This window comes from Ctenopharyngodon idella, chromosome 21, assembly GCF_019924925.1.
Source record: "Ctenopharyngodon idella isolate HZGC_01 chromosome 21, HZGC01, whole genome shotgun sequence".
NCBI classification, from domain to species: Eukaryota; Metazoa; Chordata; class Actinopteri; order Cypriniformes; family Xenocyprididae; genus Ctenopharyngodon; species Ctenopharyngodon idella.
Window position 1 is genome coordinate 29,614,481 of NC_067240.1, and position 18,745 is coordinate 29,633,225.

Consider the following 18,745-nt stretch of genomic DNA (forward strand, 5'->3'; position numbering starts at 1 on the left):
CTTTCAATTTTAAGCTTAGTACCATCAAATATTCAAGATAGCTCGAACACTCTTAAGTTGAAATATATTTTACAGCGATATGCTATGGCTGTTGTTTTGCTGGCAGTACAGTGCATTTCTGATCCTTTTTATTGTTGTTTCAGAACGAGTGCAGTGATCACTCGAGTGCGATGCCCCGGCCCATGTACCAGTGACATGGAGGTCACTCCCCCGTCCGCATCCCGTTTTTCACCCCATCCCCATTGTCTTCAGGGCCCTTGGAATGGCGTTCCCCGTCATCCTCTCTGCCTGTTGCAAAGAATCTGAAGAGGGACCAGGGATAATAGTTCAGTTAAAGCTTGTTGACTTATTTTAAGACATTGAGTAGACCCCTTCTCATGATTTCCTCTTGCCATTTTTTCGTTTTATAATCCAAAAACCAACATTCTACATGGCTGTGTCCCTGGTTCTCTTTCAATCTTGTGTTATTGGTTCGGGTTGTTTTTTGGACTCTGAAGCATACTGTTTTCCAAGGAAAATGCTACTCCATAGTGGGAAAAGGCCCAAGTAGTGCCCTGTCAGGAGAGTGACAATCCCTTCACACCTGTACATGTTGTGCCTTGCAAGCAAAGCAGTTCTTGTTGCTTTGGCCGTGGGTAGGTTCTTCTCCCGCCACTAATCTTCTCTACTCCCCCAGACGAACATCTCCATTCAAGTTTGTGGTGTCTGTATAATTAGCAGGAATGTATTTGGTACTGCCAGGGTTTGCAGCATTCGTACAGGTCAACAAATTGTGCAATGTGACGCAGCGTTTGTTGTACTACAGGCAATCAGCCGGCCAAAGATTCTCCACTGAGAAGCCAAGATCTCAAATGCATTCATGATGGTTCTTCATGCCCGTGAATGACGGTAGCTGCACACTTGCTCGTTGAGATGTAGGTTTGAGTCTGGGTGAAACAAGATTAAAGAGAATGAAAACAAGTTATGTGTATATAACCAAACATTTACACAATTGATTTTTAGAAGTATACTCACCAGAAAATGGACGCTTCGAGTTGCAGTGTAGCGGGAACGCTGCATTGCCCACAAATGTGTAGGGGCTCATGACATCTGTGCCTGGCAGAGTGGTTGGCGGTGGTATTCCTAGCTTGCCTTCCAGGAGTCTGGATTCGAAGGCGCTCTCTTTGAAGACACCAGTGTCACTTTGACGACCATAGGCTCCCATGTCTACCATAGTAAAACGGTAGTGAGCGTCACAAGCCGCCATTAACACAATTGAGTGTGTCCCTCGTTAGTTAAAGTAGACACTCCAAGAGTTCAGAGGCGCTCTGATTTTTACATGGTTCCAACTGATAGCACCAACACAGAGTGGGAAGTTCCAGATCCTCCAGAAGTCATTTGCGATATCAACCCGTTGTGTTTGCGATGGTAAAGCGACAGACTCGGCTGTAGACTTCCATATGGCTCTGGAAAAAACGTACACACTGTCCGGCTTCCCAATCGGTAGCTAGCTGCTGTACATTGCTGCGAATATCCCTTTGCTAAAAAGTCATGACCTTCTGCTGTGCTTACAGGACTTCTGTGAGTTTTTTTAACTTTTATGTAGGGAGCGATACGACGCAATAAATCGTCAAACGTGCATCGCAATGTGCATGTGTCGTACGCCTGTGTACGCATAAGTGTCAAATGAAGTATACTTTTTAAGGCTGTGCATTGACGTGTAAAAAAATGAAGTATACTTACTGCTTAACTCTGAATCAATCATATTGCATAGCAAATGTCAGAAATAATTCTGTGTTGATATTGGATGCTTGTGCATAAACAAAAGGCAATCAGCCATAACTGATTATCCTGAACGTGATAGTTGATCGATTTTCTAAATGGCCAGAGGCCTTTCCGTGTGGTAAAGAAAATGCGCAGATGGTAGTAGTGGTGCTTGCTAAAGAAATACCGTGTTTTGGTATACCAACGGTCATAGAATGTAATAACGGAACACCATTCGCCTCAAAAGTTACACAGTTGCTAGCTAATTGATATTATAATGATATTATTTGGCATTTTAAAATTACATATCATCCGCAGTGAGAATGCCCCCATCCTCAACAACAAAGATGTCTCCATGTGAAATTATTATGGGTAGACCTTTACCGACCCCATGGGTCAAATGTTGCACAGGCTATTTTTCCACAAGTGACACAGAGGTGGTCGTCACAGATTCTGTGGATTCCCTAGTCAAAACACTGAATGTCATTAATGTTTCTCTTTCTTTTCCTATTTCATGCAGAAAAGCCAACTCACCCTATCATTCCAGACCAACAGGTTTTGATAAAGTGCTTTAAGCCCACAAAGCTTGGGGAGCCGAGGTATCTTGGACCTGCCACTGTCATCGCTGTGACAAGGACAGGAGTACGGACTGACTTCCAGCCACAGTGGATTCATGCCACTGGACTGGCTCCAGCCATGGGGGAAGCTCAAACCGGCTCGGAGGTGAAAGTATAGTGGTGGAGGAGCTGAACAAGCAGTTCCATCACTGTGCTGAATCCAAGGAGCAGGGGGAGAGCCAACGGAGGACAAAAAGAGGTGTATACAGAGGCAAAAGAGAAAGGAGATTGTTAACTAAGAGCCAGCAATAATTATTGCTAAACCTGTTAGGCCATGGCTGCTAAATTAACAATATGCCTGGCTATGCTGATAAGCCTGCTTAACCTGCTCACAAGCCCTTGTCAGCACGGGTAATGGAACTTAGATTAGGTTAAATCATGAAGAAGCACCACACGCTTATGCAACAAACGTGGTGGCGACTAGCCAACTATACTGCCAAGTCAGAAGGCAAGAAAGGCGACTACAGTGTCTGCACGAAAATGCCACATAGGCATCCGGACCACTTGTAGTGGTTGGGCCCCCAGCCTTGGAGGAAGAATGGGAGTGCCCTACATTTCTTAGCGTGGTTGGAATGCTTGCAGCTTATAAAACAACCGGAAAATGGGCTTGTCTAACCCAGGTATATGCCAGAGTGACAACTATAGGCTCAATCCCAGAATAATTTTCTGTGTGGAAAGAAAAGATGGAGCATTCAAGCTAGGTGAAATCCCCAGCAATAAATGTAATCAAACATATTGGCACTGCCAAATAAAAATTATTCCCTGCTGTTACCACTGCCAGACCTGACGCAGTGTTCCACCCAGACTCCACTTCCCCACTTCACTGTGCTTACATATAATGGGAGTAATCACATCATAAGGAACAGATGCGCACCACACTGTGCATTTAAGAAAGCCAAAGCTGTCACATGTATGCCCCAAGCCATATAGGAACTAGGGTCATTAAAGACTGGCATTGGCTGTGTGGACACACTGTTTACACATCTCTCCCCAAATACTGCAGTGGAAGATGTCCGTTGGTAAGCTTGGAAGAGAACTCCATGATTATCCAACCACAAAGCCATAACAATATGACAAAACAAAGGAAAAAACTGCTTCATCTCCAGCTGCAGTTCAGTTAGCATCTAGGCAGAAAAACCCAGTGCCAAAAGAAACATTGACTCTGGACTGGTACCAAAAGGTTCTTTGAAGGCATATTTCCAGCAATAGGCGTCAACAGCCTGCAAATAGAAGTTGCAAGATATGAACTGTTTATGTTCATTAACACCAGCAAAGACACTCTAGCGGCTATCAAAGAGGAACTGAGAGGACTCCGCCTAACTACTCTGCAAAATAGACTGGTTCTGGATCAACTGACTAACGGTGAGAGGAGGAGTTTGTGTTATAGTAGGAACATCTTGCTGCACATTCATCCCTGACAACAATGTTGATGGACATTTGATTGATGAAGGCTTAAAGTATATGACTAGAATTGCTCAAGAATTACAGGAAAGTGAAGTAATATTGATAGAAAACGGGCTCTTAGCCCCCTCTCTCCCCCTGCATGTACTTGTTAACCTTGGGGAGCAAGAGAAAGATTGAGATGGGGAAAAGAATTTGTTATTGTTTCAGAACATCTGTTTTTATTATCTGGATATGTATATATGGTTCTTGAAAACCAGCCCACATAGGAGATCTGGATTTGTCAAGCTAAGGAAATCTGAGCAAAATAAGGTATTGTTTTTGTCTTTAGTATTGTATTAGATTCCTATATGATGTAATGTATATTCTTATTGTACAATCACCACACCACCCCTTGACAATGTATAAAAGCTTGTGTATTCTATTTTAAGAAATGGGCTAAGTTGATCCCTAAAAATAAGCATTGAGGAAAAAAATTGAACATTCTTCCCTCAGCTTGAAAGTCATTCCTGAAAGGACTGAGCATATTTTGGTGGCACTGGAGAATAGAGAAATAATCTAACAGTTTTATAATTCCTGAGTCTGATGTGTTTTATCTCCATCAGATTCCCATCAGCTCACTCTGGATCCAAACAGTGAATGAAAGCCTCCAACTGTCTGATAGGAACAGAGTAATTACTGACACAGAGCAGCCGTATCCTGATCATCCAGACAGATTGGATGGATATTGTTAAGTGTTGTGTAGAGGGAGTGTGTGTGGATGCTGTTACTGGAGTGGGAATAATGTGCCTATATCAGTTTCATATAAGAGCATCAGCGGGAAGGGAGGAGGTTATGAGTGTATGTTTGGATGTAATGATCAGTCCTGGAGTTCGACCTGCTCTCCTTCCAGTTACTCATTCATTCACAATATCATAGAGACTGAACTCCCTGTAGTGTCCAGCTGTAGAATAGGAGTGAATGTGGATCACAGTGCAGGATTAATCAGTAACGGTGAGATGTTACAGAGTTTCTTATTTTCTCTCCATTAATACAACAGCTGAACTTCTGTCACTGAAATAACATGTCAGAATAAATGTGTGTGATATCCTCATATAGACCGTAAGATCAGTGTGTCAGTGTAGATTTGTGCTTTTCTCAAGTTTTGTTTGTGTTGATGGAAATCACAATCATTCAGTTGTTATTGTAGTGTTGTAACGTGTATATTCTGTTTTGGTTCTGTTCTCTTTCTGTTTGCCTGTGCTCTTTGTCATTGTTAATTAACCTAGTTTCCTAACAGGTGCTAGTTTGTTTCCATGTTTACTGATTTCACCTGCATTTCATTTGTTTCCTCTGTGTATTTATAGTCTTCAGTTTTTTAATTCTTTGTCTTGTGTTGCCTATGCTGCCATGTGTTTTCTAGTGATCATCTTTGTTGTGAATTCTTTGTTTTTTCTTATTATTAAAGTGCTGCAATTAGATCCTTGCCTGACCACACCGTGACAGAACACAAGAACTTCTAAATATGGATCTAGCAGCAAGAAAAAGCCCTGAGGACCAGCTACTGTCTCCGTATCAAGGGGGACATTCGCTGGAGAATTATGTGGATGACTTCCTTGAACTGTGCCACCAAGTTTGCTGGAATGAGGCCACATTAGCCCATTTCGCATCGGGTAGTTCTAGGAACTTAGTTATTGGACCTAGCCACCAGGGTGGTTCCCCTGAGAACTAAATGTTCCCCTTGGGCCATTTTCCTTGTTGCATTCACACCACCAGTAGGAATTCTGAAGTGACGTAAGCCATGCTTGTTATTGTGACTTTTTTTGACAGCACTGCGGACATTTATTTTGATGGTGCTGAGAACGCCTGAGCCTGAGCACACAGCGCTTCTATTCTCCGTCTTCATTAGTTTACAATCTGTTTAATAGTCCTGTCTAATATGTTATTACAAACCCGATTCCAAAAAAGTTGAGACACTGCACAAATTGTGAATAAAAAAGGAATGCAATGATGTGGAAGTTTCAAATTTCAATATTTTATTCAGAATACAACATAGATGACATATCAAATGTTTAAACTGAGAAAATGTATCATTTTAAGGGAAAAATAAGTGGATTTTAAATTTCATGGCATCAACACATCTCAAAAAAGTTGGGACAAGGCCATGTTTACTACTGTGTGGCATCCCCTCTTCTTTTTATAACAGTCTGCAAACATCTGGGGACTGAGGAGACAAGTTGCTCAAGTTTAGGAATAGGAATGTTGTCTAATACAGACTTCTAGTTGCTCAACTGTCTTAGGTCTTCTTTGTCGCATCTTTCTCTTTATGATGCGCCAAATGTTTTCTATGGGTGAAAGATCTGGACTGCAGGCTGGCCATTTCAGTACCCGGATCCTTCTTCTACGCAGCCATGATGTTGTAATTGATGCAGTATGTGGTCTGGCATTGTCATGTTGGAAAATGCAAGGTCTTCCCTGAAAGAGACGACGTCTGGATGGGAGCATATGTTGTTCTAGAACTTGGATATACCTTTCAGCATTGATGGTGCCTTTCCAGATGTGTAAGCTGCCCATGCCACACGCACTCATGCAACCCCATACCATCAGAGATGCAGGCTTCTGAACTGAGCGCTGATAACAACTTGGGTTGTCCTTGTCCTCTTTAGTCCGGATGACATGGCGTCCCAGTTTTCCAAAAAGAACTTCAAATTTTGATTCGTCTGACCACAGAACAGTTTTCCACTTTGCCACAGTCCATTTTAAATGAGCCTTGGCCCAGAGAAAACGCCTGCGCTTCTGGATCATGTTTAGATATGGCTTCTTTTTTGACCTATAGAGTTTTAGCCGGCAACGGCGAATGGCACAGTGGATTGTGTTTACCGACAATGTTTTCTGGAAGTTTTCCTGAGCCCATGTTGTGATTTCCATTACAGTAGCATTCCTGTATGTGATGCAGTGCTGTCTAAGGGCCCGAAGATCACGGGCATCCAGTATGGTTTTCCGGCCTGCCGCTCTGAGAGGCTCTTTTTATGCCCAATCATGTTGCCAATTGACCTAATAAGTTGTAAATTGGTCCTCCAGCTGTTCCTTATATGTACATTTAACTTTTCCGGCCTCTTATTGCTACCTGTCCCAAATTTTTTGGAATGTGTAGCTCTCATGAAATCCAAAATGAGCCAATATTTGGCATGACATTTCAAAATGTCTCACTTTCAACATTTGATATGTTATCTATATTCTATTGTGAATAAAATATGTTTATGAGATTGGTAAATTATTGCATTCCATTTTTATTCACAATTTGTACAGTGTCCCAACTTTTTTGGAATCGGGTTTGTAGATAGAACTGTTATACAAAGAAAGTAGACAGTATATGTAAAAGTATTAGCGTTTGCTGTGGTTGATGTCCAGTGTCTCTAGCTGAGCAGAAATACATAATCATGTTTCGCTTGGTCCCCTCAAAGTTGCATTGGATTTCTCCTTAGCGTAAAGGTTGAGAGTTCCATCTATCACAGTTTTCCATGTTTGTAGAGTTAGTTTGTGGAGTAAATATAAAGGCTATAATCTGTGTGTGTACACAGCTTTTTAAAAAAATGGCTGTTGCTGGTGTTTCATGTGCGTTCAGCCAATCAGCGTACACTTACGTCACTGGTAGTTCCTATAGTGGGGAGTAGGAGCTAATTTAGTTCCCCCAATAAGCGTTCCTAGAACTAAAATCGTTCCCAGTTCCTGCGGTGCAAGCACACCAAAAAGCAGGGACTTGGCCATAAGTTATAGGAACTATAAAAAGGTTCCTCCGGTGCAAAAGCCCCTATTGCCTGCGGGAAATTCCAGGAGCTCTTTGCTTTAATACACCGAATATGCACTGTGGATGACTGGATCTCCCCTTACAGTCAAGGAGGTTGAGGAGAATGCATACTCCACAAACGGCATGTCCATTCCAGCTACAGCCGCCCATAATCCTCCAGTGGACTCCACTCCACACCCAGAGCCCAGCCAACTGGCCACACTGCCCAGCACAGACTTCATGCCTGAGCCCACTGCAGAGAAAGCACCAGAGCCAACAGCTATGCCACACTTTGCCCAGGAGCCCGAGCCCAACGGACAGTCTGACCTGATATGTGAGCCGGCTACATCATCCTTTCCTGTGGAGTTGCTTGTGGAGTTCAAGAGCATGGAGGGTAGCCCTGCCCACACCCCCGCTGCTGTGGATGAGTTGTGCCTGGCCTCTGGAAATTTTTTAGAGGAACTGGAGGAGGTTATTTCACCCATTTCTCCCATCCCCGCTAGTCCTGTCCAGCTCAAAGACTCCTGTGTCTCCGCTGGTTCCGTCCAGCTCAAAATCTCCTGTGTCTCCAGGGTTCCCACCCAGACTCCCTCTCCCACCACATCTTCCAAAGTCAGCCAGTTCCTCAGCCCTGCCTCCGCTGGTTCCCTTCAGCCTCTCACCCCTACTCTGACACCTCTGCATGGTGTGGATTTACCTCGGGTCTTCAGTTCTCCAGCTCTGCCCAGTAAAGAGAATCCCTCAGCTCCACCTCCAGTCGCTGATCCCGTCACTCCACCTCGGCCTGTTGACCTATCGGCTCTGCCTTGGCTTCTCCCTCCCTCGGCTCCACCAGATACCATCATCCTAACAGCTCCACCAGGCTGCCTTGTTCCTCCAGCTCCACCTTGATCAGACATCTACCTGCCTGCGCCACTGACTTACGAGCCGTTTAGTGCCCTCCGTCTCTCCACCCTTTCGGCTCTGTCTAGCTTCGTCTTCCCTCTGGCTCTGCCTTGGTCCTCAGGCACCCTGGATTCACCTCCGATGCTTGTTGCTGTGGCTTCGCCTTGGCCTCCAGGACCATCGGTGTTGCCTGGTCCCATCTGACCCATCGGTGTCGCCGGTCCCTTGGCCTCGAAGACCCATTGATGTTGCCTGGTCCCAAATGCATGCATTTTGTGGAAGAACATTGTTTTGTTTGTGCTTTGGCTCTGCGTGACTCTGCAGATGAACATGTTTATCCTACTGCTCATAAAACGTTCACTACTAAGCTTAAGATACAACAAGTTTAGATAGAAGGGACCTCAAGCTGACTAGCTGAAGACGTTACTGTAGATTTACCCACTAATAAACACTGTACTTCCTTGAAAATAAATTCCAGCACAGCGCTACAACAACCATAATAAAATGACCCTTTACAATAGATAATGCTTTACAATTAACTGTTAGAGAGCTAAATATGGAAATTTAACTGTTCAATAAAATGCTTTACTCACCTGTTGAGTAATAAAAATGCCATCATCACTTTTACAACATTTCAAATCCCTCAGTTCTCGCCATTTCCGAAAAGCCTAACCTTCCTGAAAGAAAGAATCCCATCGATTATGACCTCTGTCAGTATTTCTTACCACATGTAAAAGGAACCTACTGTACCTAAAAAAAAACTTTGTCTTCTATTGTATTTGTTCTATTTTTTGTCCTTTGCTTTTTTTGTTCTTATTTTTAAAAATAAAATAATATAACAAAAATAACTATATTGTGATATATTGTTACTGTAAAATACATTTTCTTGAAAAATTGAAAGAATCTTGAAAGATTTTGGTCATATCACCCACTCCAAAGTAGCACATAATATGAACTCTGCTTTATGAAGTCATAAACTCTTTTCAGTATGTGTTTTTAACTGGCAAACCACATTTGTTACTATTTGCATTTTAATAATATAATATCTGGTATAAATGATTTCTGCACCCAAACATGCCCGTTTGTGACAGCAATGTGTGAACGGGACTTTTATTTTGGTCTGGCGATGTGACGTCATAAAGCAGCGCCGCACTTCTGCGCCTGTTGTGTTTAACCTGAAGAAAGGTTTGTGGTTTTACGCATTTAAAGTGTTTAAATCAATCAAACTGTTCGATCAATTCAATCGTTTTTACAAGCTATGTAAAATAAATAAATTATTATTGAATGTAACATTATAATGCATTATTTAACATTTGTGAACGTTATTTTTCGTGAATCAAGGCATCCATACATGAGTAACAGAAAAGGTGCGTCTCATATCGCTCTCTTTATCGTGTATCAATTTATCGTAATAAATTCGGTCACTGGCAACAAGCAGTGATGGAAGAAACTGAGCTTTTCGAAACTCCGAGTCAATTGAACCAAATGCTTCGCAAAATGATTCAGTGATTCGAAGCGCTCGAATCACCGCACGCTGACGACACCTGCTGGTCAAAACAGTGAACACAAACGTGAATAAACCAACTGCAAATGTTTTCATGAAAATGTAATCTATTAAATGTTAGTTGCAAATAAATAAATACCATAACTAAATAAAAAGTGCCTATATATTAATTTGTGTTCTTTTATTAATTTGTAGTGCTAGTTTTGAGTGTTTTTGACTAATCATGCTATTTAAGTCCATTAACTGTCAGTGTGCCGATTAATGAACTAGGGAACTGATTGAGATGCTCCCTGAGATTTAGTTTGGGTTTATCTTGCTTTCTGATAATTATTCTGATCTTAAATAGAAAAACTCCTGGTGAAGAACTGAGATCCATGTGACGTACTTTTAAGATGGCGTTGATTAAAGAGGAGAGTGAAGATGTGAGGATTGAAGCAGCATTCAGAGTGAAACATGAAGAGACTGAGGAACAAACAGGTTGGTTTCATTCTCGCAGCTGAACTCAGTCAGGGATGGCCTGTACATTTTCTCAGTTTACTCTGTTTTTGTACCCTATCTTCCCTCCTGCAGCTTTCTCTCTTTTCCTTTTTTGAAAGTAATTTTTGAAAATTTGCTCATTGCGACTCATTTTGCCAGCATGAGTCACATATTGTTGTACCGATATCACAATATAAAAATGTGTATCTGTGATGTGAACAATGAATCGTGATGTAGTTTTATCCAAGACTCAGCTTACTGTATTTATAAGATATACTTCACCCAAAAATGCCATGATCTGAGAACATTCGGGCACAGCACCACCTACAGGTGTTGAGATCTGAAAAATGGCTCTTTTTACTCATAACTTTTGAACAATTTGTCAGAAAATCATGATCTTGATGCCTATGGATACTTTGTCATGCCGAATCTATTGATACTGATTTTGCCAGGATCAGACGAACTATCGGTTCACCATTTTTAATTTGTCATAAATTGCAATATCTTTTAAACGATTTGACAAAAAATTAGGCAGGGATCATCAACAACATGTCCTGAAAGAGTTAGTTCACTCAAAAATGAAAAACGACATGAGGGTCAATTTCTCACTCTCATGTCGTTTCACACCCGTAAGACCTTCGTTCATCTTCAGAACACAAATTAAGATATTTTTGATGAAATCCGAGAGGTATATGACTCGTCCATAGACAGCAATATAATCAACACTTTCAAGGTCCAGAAAGGAACTAAAGACGTCGTTAAAACAGTCATGTGACTGCAGTGGTTCAACCTTAATGTTATGAAGAGATGAGAATACTTTTTGTGCGCAAAAACAAAACAAAAATAACGACTTTATTCAACAATCTCTTCTCTTCTGATTCATTCTCATATGTTGTTTACGTCCAGCGTTTCCAGGTTCTACGTCAGAACGCCGACTCATTATTGGCCGGCTCCTGCGTCAGAATCACGCCCATGTGTCGTGTTGATCACGTGACCAGCTTTAGCCAATACTGAGCTGGCATTCGGATGTAAACACGGAAGCCTTCACTGTGATCACTGCGTCACCTGCGTAAGGATAATGACACAATAATTAATACTTCTGTTTTGGCAGAATTTAATTGAAGAAAAGTACTAGTTATTCCATATTTTATATCATTAATACACTCTGCTATCTTAGAGAGTTGAGTTGTCAGGATGTGAGGAAACATAAAAAATATGAGTATCATTAGCATAACAGTGAAATAATGTCTCTCAGGGGAAGTACAAGGAGAAAAGCAGAGGACCTAATACTGAGCCCTGTGGCACTCCGTACTTGTGTTTGATGAGACGTCTCTTCATTTTCATCAGGGCTGGGCAGCTCTGGCCCACTCAGGTCCACTTTCCTGCAGAGTTTAGCTCCAACACTGATCAATAGTAATCTCTGAGACTTTGATTAGCTTGTTCAGGTGTGTTTGATTAGGGTTGGAGCTAAACTCTGGCACCCGAGATCCACTGTCCAGTAATGCAGAGTTGTAGAAAACTATCTTTTTGTTAATAGCAATTATTATATTACAGTTGTCTTCCTTGTGTTGGTAGCTGATATCTTTCAAATCCTTCAGATTGGTCAGATGACAAACTTCCTTCAATGTTCATAATTTTTTATTTGTTCAACAAATTTTGATGGTTCTTTAATTTCATGGTGAAATTTCTAAGGTAAATGGAGTAAGAGGTCATCTAACATAGATGTTGTTGGTTTTAATATTTATGTTGTTTTTTTATGGTTCTTGCTTTATGCCATTACACTGGGGTTAACTTTTATTTGTCCTTTTTTGCCTTAGACCTGATGGCACTGAAAGAGGAGAGTCAAGAACTGAATGAAATGGAAGAGAAGGATCAGTATGAGGAACATCATGATTTCATTACTGGAGAAAAATCATTTAGTTGCTTACAGACTGAAAAGACTTCACGAGAAAGAGCTCAAAAGGCCACAAATATAAGTTATTTCACCTGTCAGCAGTGTGGAAAAAGGTTCAACAGAAAAGCAAACCTTAATTCTCACATAAGAATCCACACTGGAGAGAGGCCTTACACATGCCCTCAATGTGGAATGAGTTTCACTCAAAAAGTAATCCTTAACAGGCACATCAGAATTCACTCCGGAGAGAAACCTTTCACCTGCAAACTGTGTGGAAGCAGATTCATTCGAAAAGGATGCCTTAAAAGCCACATGAGAATTCATACTGGAGAGAAGCCTTTCGTCTGCAAACTCTGTGGAAATAGTTTCATTCGGAAAGGAAGTCTTGAAAGCCACATGAGAATTCATACTGGAGAGAAGCCTTACACTTGCCCTCAATGTGGAAGGAGTTTTACACACAAACCAACTTTTATTGCCCACATGAGAATTCACACTGGAGAAAAGCCGTACATATGCCCTCAGTGTGGTAAGAGTTTCACTGAAAAGGGAAACCTTAAAAAACACATGAGAGTTCACACTGGAGAGAAGCCTTTCACATGCCAGCACTGTGGAAGTTGTTTCACTCATAAAGGAAACCTTAAAAAACACGAGAACATTCACACTGGAGAGAAGCCGTTTACATGTGTTCAGTGTGGAAAGAGTTTCGGACATAAAGTAACCCTTAATTCCCACATGAAGATTCACATTTAAATGTTGTGACCAATGTAATAAATACATGTTTTGCCATCATTCATGCAGATACACCTGAAAAGTCATGCTTATGTGAGAATTTTAGTACTTTATGTGGAAAGTAAAATATTTAATAAAATATTTGTGAAATTAGGGTTATGTTCATGCCTCAACTGAATTTGGGACAAATCTGATTCTCTGCCTTCATGATCACTTCTTTTAAACTTGACAGTCTCTCTTGCCACAGTTTCAAAAATTGAGTGGTTGCGGTAGACGCCCTCTAATTTTGATTGTACGAAAGAGGGAAGGAGGGAAGGAGGAGAGGGAGATCCTCCTGCAGGAAACACATGGAGTTCTCTATTTTACTATATTTGTCAGAAGAGACCTCATATAGTTCTGCTCTGAGGTGGAACATGCTACATCTAAGTTATATCTAAGATTAAAGGGCTTGAGCTTTTGATAAATAAGAGGTCATCATACTATAAGAATATCCTGTAAGTTTCAGAACTGAAAACTTCCTTGTTAGTCCAATAAAAGCTTTTATTGACACCAGGCTCAACGAATGACTTGTCCCCGAATGTGCCTATAGATAGGTGAAACTCCGCCTCCGCAGAAGAAATCAACGCCTACTTAATCATTGCAGCATTAGCCCCGCCCACTGGTGTGTTAGTGAGATGAGGAGGAGAGAAGAGCGATACAGGACTAAAATAACATTACCTTTCAAAGGATCCTAATGCAGGAATATGGTTATTTATTTTCATCAATGTGAATGTCTCAGTTGAGCTTTATTTATTTGTATTCAGTTCATTTCACTGTGGATTCTTTGGTAAATCAATCACATTTCTGCACAGGCTTTGCAAACAGACTTTTACGATATGGACTCGACAGTAATGAAACAACATGTCAGTAACTGTGTTAATTCTAATGCCTGATCTGATATTAATGATTCATGTACAGTCAGATGATCTTTGTCTGTGTGTCAGTAAATCAAACCAGTGACTAAACACTCAACTTCACTGTGTTTCTCTTAGTAGGATAAAAATAATCTGTTATTTAAACTGTGATTATATATAGAAAGCGATCGAGGAACGCTCCCTTTACATTCTCTAGAGCTGTCAATCAATCAGCGTGAGTTTATCAGTGACGGAGTTCTGGACTCGTGTAATAATCAACGAATCTCTTAGTTACATCGTGTTTGCACTGTTAGTTATGATGAAAGCATTCGTTAGTGTGCAGAAATTGAGTTTCAGTGACGAGATCACTGCTTTCATGAGCTCAACAACATGTCTGTGATCAGCTACAATGTTCATCACTGCAACCTCTCATGCCACGATCTAAATATAATGCCATAGATCTAAATGTAATGCAACATTTTTCATGATTAGTAAACCTTGAGAGCTGTAATAGTAAAAAAGTGCTAAAAGTTTTAGAGAAAGTAATATTTAGCTATTTCATATGCAAAGATGTCAGCCAATCACAGCAGTGGGCGTTTACACTGAAGTCTCACAGAGACACGCCCCTTAAAACAGAGCGTTCAAATCAGAGGATAACATCAGGGTAGGAAAAATGCCTTTTATTTCTAAATTATGAAAATTTTTGATGTAAAAATCATACGAACATTATAAGTGCACCCCAGGAAACATTATAAAACAATAAAACAACACAGTTTCATGACCCCTTTAAGTTTAAAGGAGCTGTGGGTATCGGCTTCACTTTTTTTGGAGGTCATCCTTCCTCTTTATTACAACCCATTTCACCTCTGGAGATTCTAAAGTATATGAGTGGATCATGGACTATAACAAGATCATTGAAGCTTTGGCTCTTCCTAGGAAACTTCCTGAAACCAACCCTTACTGCTCCACCACCTCTGATGTCACAACCCGTTTTGATGAAGTCTCCTGGTTTGGAGATTTTTAACTTCCGCTTGAGTAAAGCCAGTGGAGAGGTGAAGGCCATTTTGAAGTTTAGGTGCAGATATGAGCCCACAATTACAACATGACCACCTGCTGAAATAAATGAAAGAAGGTTCCATTTTTAACTGTACTGTACACCCATTATTCCTAATTCGTTTTTTTTTTTATTATTATTATTTTTTATATTCTAGTATCTAAGTCTGTTCTGTGGCTTCAACTGATAGTGTTTCATGGCCAATAGCTCAACTTCTAATCTTTAACAGATACTTTAAACACCTCATACCAGTACTAGGTAGCTGATCCTCCTTGTTTTATTGGCTCCTGGGTCTCACTTTTCAACAGTTGCCTAACAATTTGCTAACAGTGGTACTCATTTTTAAAAGGGAACTGTACTGTAGCATCAATACCAGATAAATGAGGGAGAATTGGCATTAGCAGCTGTTTATTTATTGATTGCCATTAATAGGTGAATGTGGTATCGTAGAGAAGCTGAGCTTCGGTTAAAATGTGTGCAAAAATTTAAGTGAGGAGGCACAGACTATACTTGAGTTTACTGCCTTAACTTATCCAACAAAATTGTCATATTGTCACAATTTCTAAAGCTTGGGCTCCTAAACATTAGATCGCTCACACCTAAAGCAGTTATTGTAAATGAACTGATCACAGATAATAGTTTTGGTGTAGTCTGCCAAATGATTATTTTGGTCTTAATGAGTCTACTCCACCAGGCTACTGTTATAAGCACAAGCCCCGTCTGATTGGTCGTGGCGGCGGTGTTGCAACAATCTATAGAGATATCCTTAATGTTACTCAGAGAACTGAACACATTAATTCATTTGATGTTCTTGTGCTAAATGTTACACTTTCAGATATAAAAAAATCACTGCTATCTCTTGCTCTGGCTACAGTGTAGAGACCCCCAGGGCCCTATATTGATTTTCTAAAAGAGTTTGCAGATTTTCTCTCAGCCCTATTGGTCAACGTCGATAAAGCACTGATTGTTGGAGATTTTAACATTCAGTAGATTTATGAATTTCTTTACTTGCAGGACTGATACTATCAAGGAGAAAATTATAACCGTCTACCACAGTTTTACATCAGACAGTGCATTATAGACTCCCTGAGGAACAATCCCAGTGTTTTTTTGCTATAGGAGAGGAAGAATTGTTTAAACTTGTTATATCATCAAAATCAACAACATGTATGTTAGACCCTATACTGAGTAAGCTATTGAAAGAGATGCTTCCAAAGGTCATAGTTCCTAAATATAATAATATTATTAATTTATCATTGTCATTAGGATCTGTCCCAAAAACTCTTAAGCTTTTAAGCTCAAAAACACAACTTGATCCTAGAGAATTAGTCAATTTACAGGTTGATCTCGAATCTACCTTTTCTGTCAAAAATACTAGAAAAGGCAGTTTCATCACAACTATGTTCCTTTTTTAGAAAGAAATGGTATCTGTGAGGATTTCCAGTCAGGATTTAGACCGTACCATAGTACTGAGACTGCTCTCATTAGAGTTACTATGATTTGCTCTTATCATCAGATCGTGGTTGTATCTCTCTATTAGTGTTACTGGATCTTAGTGCTGCATTTGATACTATTGATCACAATATTCTTTTAAATAGACTCGAAAATTATGTTGGCATTAATGGAATTGCACTGTCATGGTTCAAATCATACCGTTTTCTGACCGTTATCATTTTGTAGCAGTAAATAAAGAGGCATCATATCAATCACAAGTTCAGTGTGGAGTACCACAAGGCTCAGTACTAGGACCGTTGCTGTTTACCCTGTACATGCTACCCTTGGGAGATATCATTAGAAAGCATGGTGTTAATTTTTACTGTTATGCTGATGATACTCAGCTCTATATTTCATTGCCACTGTTGCCTCTGGCTTGCTTAGTTGGGGACAGTTAATATTCAGCAATAATACTGATTTGATCACTGACACTACTGGATGAGATGCTTTATAGCTGAATTGAATGGTTGCATCATTGAATCGTTATTTTCCTGTAATCACTGTAAAGCTGCTTTGAAACTATCTGTATTGTATAAAGCGCTAAAGAAATAAAGGTGACTTGACTCAGAACATAACACTTTGTGCTACATTTATTGTTTTAGGGAGTGATAAACTCTTTGTTCTCTGCTAAAGGAAAACACAAGAACATTTTTAATATAATTTTCCAGGACGACAAGATTTTCCAGGACATTTTACATTTTCTTATATTTTACATGTTTTTTAGGACTGAAAAATTAGTCATTAGTTTTCCAGGTTTTTCAGGACACGAGGGAACCCTGTAAGGGTTTTTATGCGTGACAATTTGTCCACGCTGAGCACAGATGTTGGCATATCTGTTGGCAGGTCGATACACTCTCTCCAGTGTCAGTTCCTATCTGGGCATTATGAAGTTCTTTACTTGAGAAGTTCTTGCCACACAGTTTGCAGGTGAAAGCGGCTTCTCTAGTGTGACTTCTTATGTGGGTATAAAGGTTTTTTTTATGCCTGAAACTGTGTCCACACTGAGGACATGTGTACGGTTTCTCTCCGGTGTGAACTCTCATATGGACCGTAAGGTTCTGTTTTTGAGTGAAATGTTTTCCACACTGTTGGCAGGTGAAAGGCTTCTCTCCAGTGTGAATTCTCATGTGGTCATTAAGGCTTCCTTTATGTGTAAAACCTCTTCCACATTGAGGGCATGTGAAAGGCTTCACTCCTGTGTGAATTCTTATGTGGGTATAAAGGTTCTTTTTATGCCTGAAACTCAGTCCACACTGAGGGCAAGTGTACGGCCTCTCTCCACTGTGAACTCTCATGTGGCTTTTAAGGCTTCCTTTTTCAGTGAAACTATTTCCACACTGAAGGCAGGTGAAGTTACTGTTAGATTTGGTCTTCTGAGCTCTTTCTTCTGAGCTCTTCTCAGAGTCATCTTGCTCTTCCATTTCAACTAGTACTTCACTCTCCTCTTTCAGCACCATCAGGTCTAAAGCGGAAAAAGACAAATACAAGTTAACACCAGTTTGACGTCGCAAAGGATCAGACAAACAACATGCTTGATAAATCCTACTATATGCACTAAGCTAGTGAAAGAGGAGTTGTTCAGATCTGTAATCTTAGAATTTGTTTTCTTTAGGATGCCCCTAAAACTGCAGTCCAAGTAATCTGGCAATTATCACTTGACCCAGGAGAACTGGTTCATTATAGACCAATCCCAATGTTCAGTTTTGCAAAGAAATGGCATTTCTGTCAGAATTTAAGCATCATTGTAGCACAAAAACGGTCTTATTTAAGTTAGGAATCTTTCAACAACACAGACCACAACAATCTCATGGACAGCATGAGAATTATGTTTCCACAGGTCATTCCTATATTGTTTTTTACAGTGTGGGAACTTGTCAAAGGGATATCTGTTCCTCAGCACTGTTGTATGGATCTCAATATAATAGGTGTAGACTTGATGGAACTAAACAAACGGTTGGAGTACTGGAATCACAAGAGGTCATAGCTTCCTTACATTAGGGTTATGGATAGGGTTACGTGTTTATAAAATTGATAGAGCCCTGGGAAAATGAGTAATGTCCTTTTAAAAAGTTGACTTAATGTGTGTTAACAGACCACTGAACTGGATAACATAGGACCATTTCATGTGTTCATTATGTGCCGTATAAATCTGGGGAACATAGGAGTCTGGGTACATGGGAATTCTCTGGTGTGCCACAGGGCTCAGTATTGGGTCCCCTGCTTTTCTCCTTGTATACGTATTATGCAGATGATAATCAGTTTTATATTTCCTCACAACCTAAAAAGAG

General features: G+C 40.4%; 1 protein-coding gene across 1 annotated transcript; it reads left to right on the top strand.

The window, feature by feature from the left end:
• Nucleotides 1-9,534: 9,534 nt before the first annotated feature.
• On the top strand, nucleotides 9,535-13,569 carry LOC127503214 (gastrula zinc finger protein XlCGF8.2DB-like). Its single transcript, XM_051876743.1, has 3 exons — nucleotides 9,535-9,597; nucleotides 10,263-10,393; nucleotides 12,211-13,569. The coding sequence occupies exons 2-3, from the start codon at nucleotides 10,309-10,311 to the stop codon at nucleotides 13,035-13,037; spliced, it is 912 nt and encodes a 303-aa protein (XP_051732703.1). The 5' UTR covers nucleotides 9,535-9,597; nucleotides 10,263-10,308; the 3' UTR covers nucleotides 13,038-13,569.
• Nucleotides 13,570-18,745: the final 5,176 nt, after the last annotated feature.

Excerpts from the sequence above, each read along its gene's own strand:
- LOC127503214 (XM_051876743.1), top strand. The coding sequence starts at position 10,309 with ATGGCGTTGATTAAAGAGGAGAGTGAAGATGTGAGGATTGAAGCAGCA. Across the intron at positions 10,394-12,210 it reads AGAGACTGAGGAACAAACAG|ACCTGATGGCACTGAAAGAG; the intron begins GTTGGTTTCATT and ends TTTTTGCCTTAG.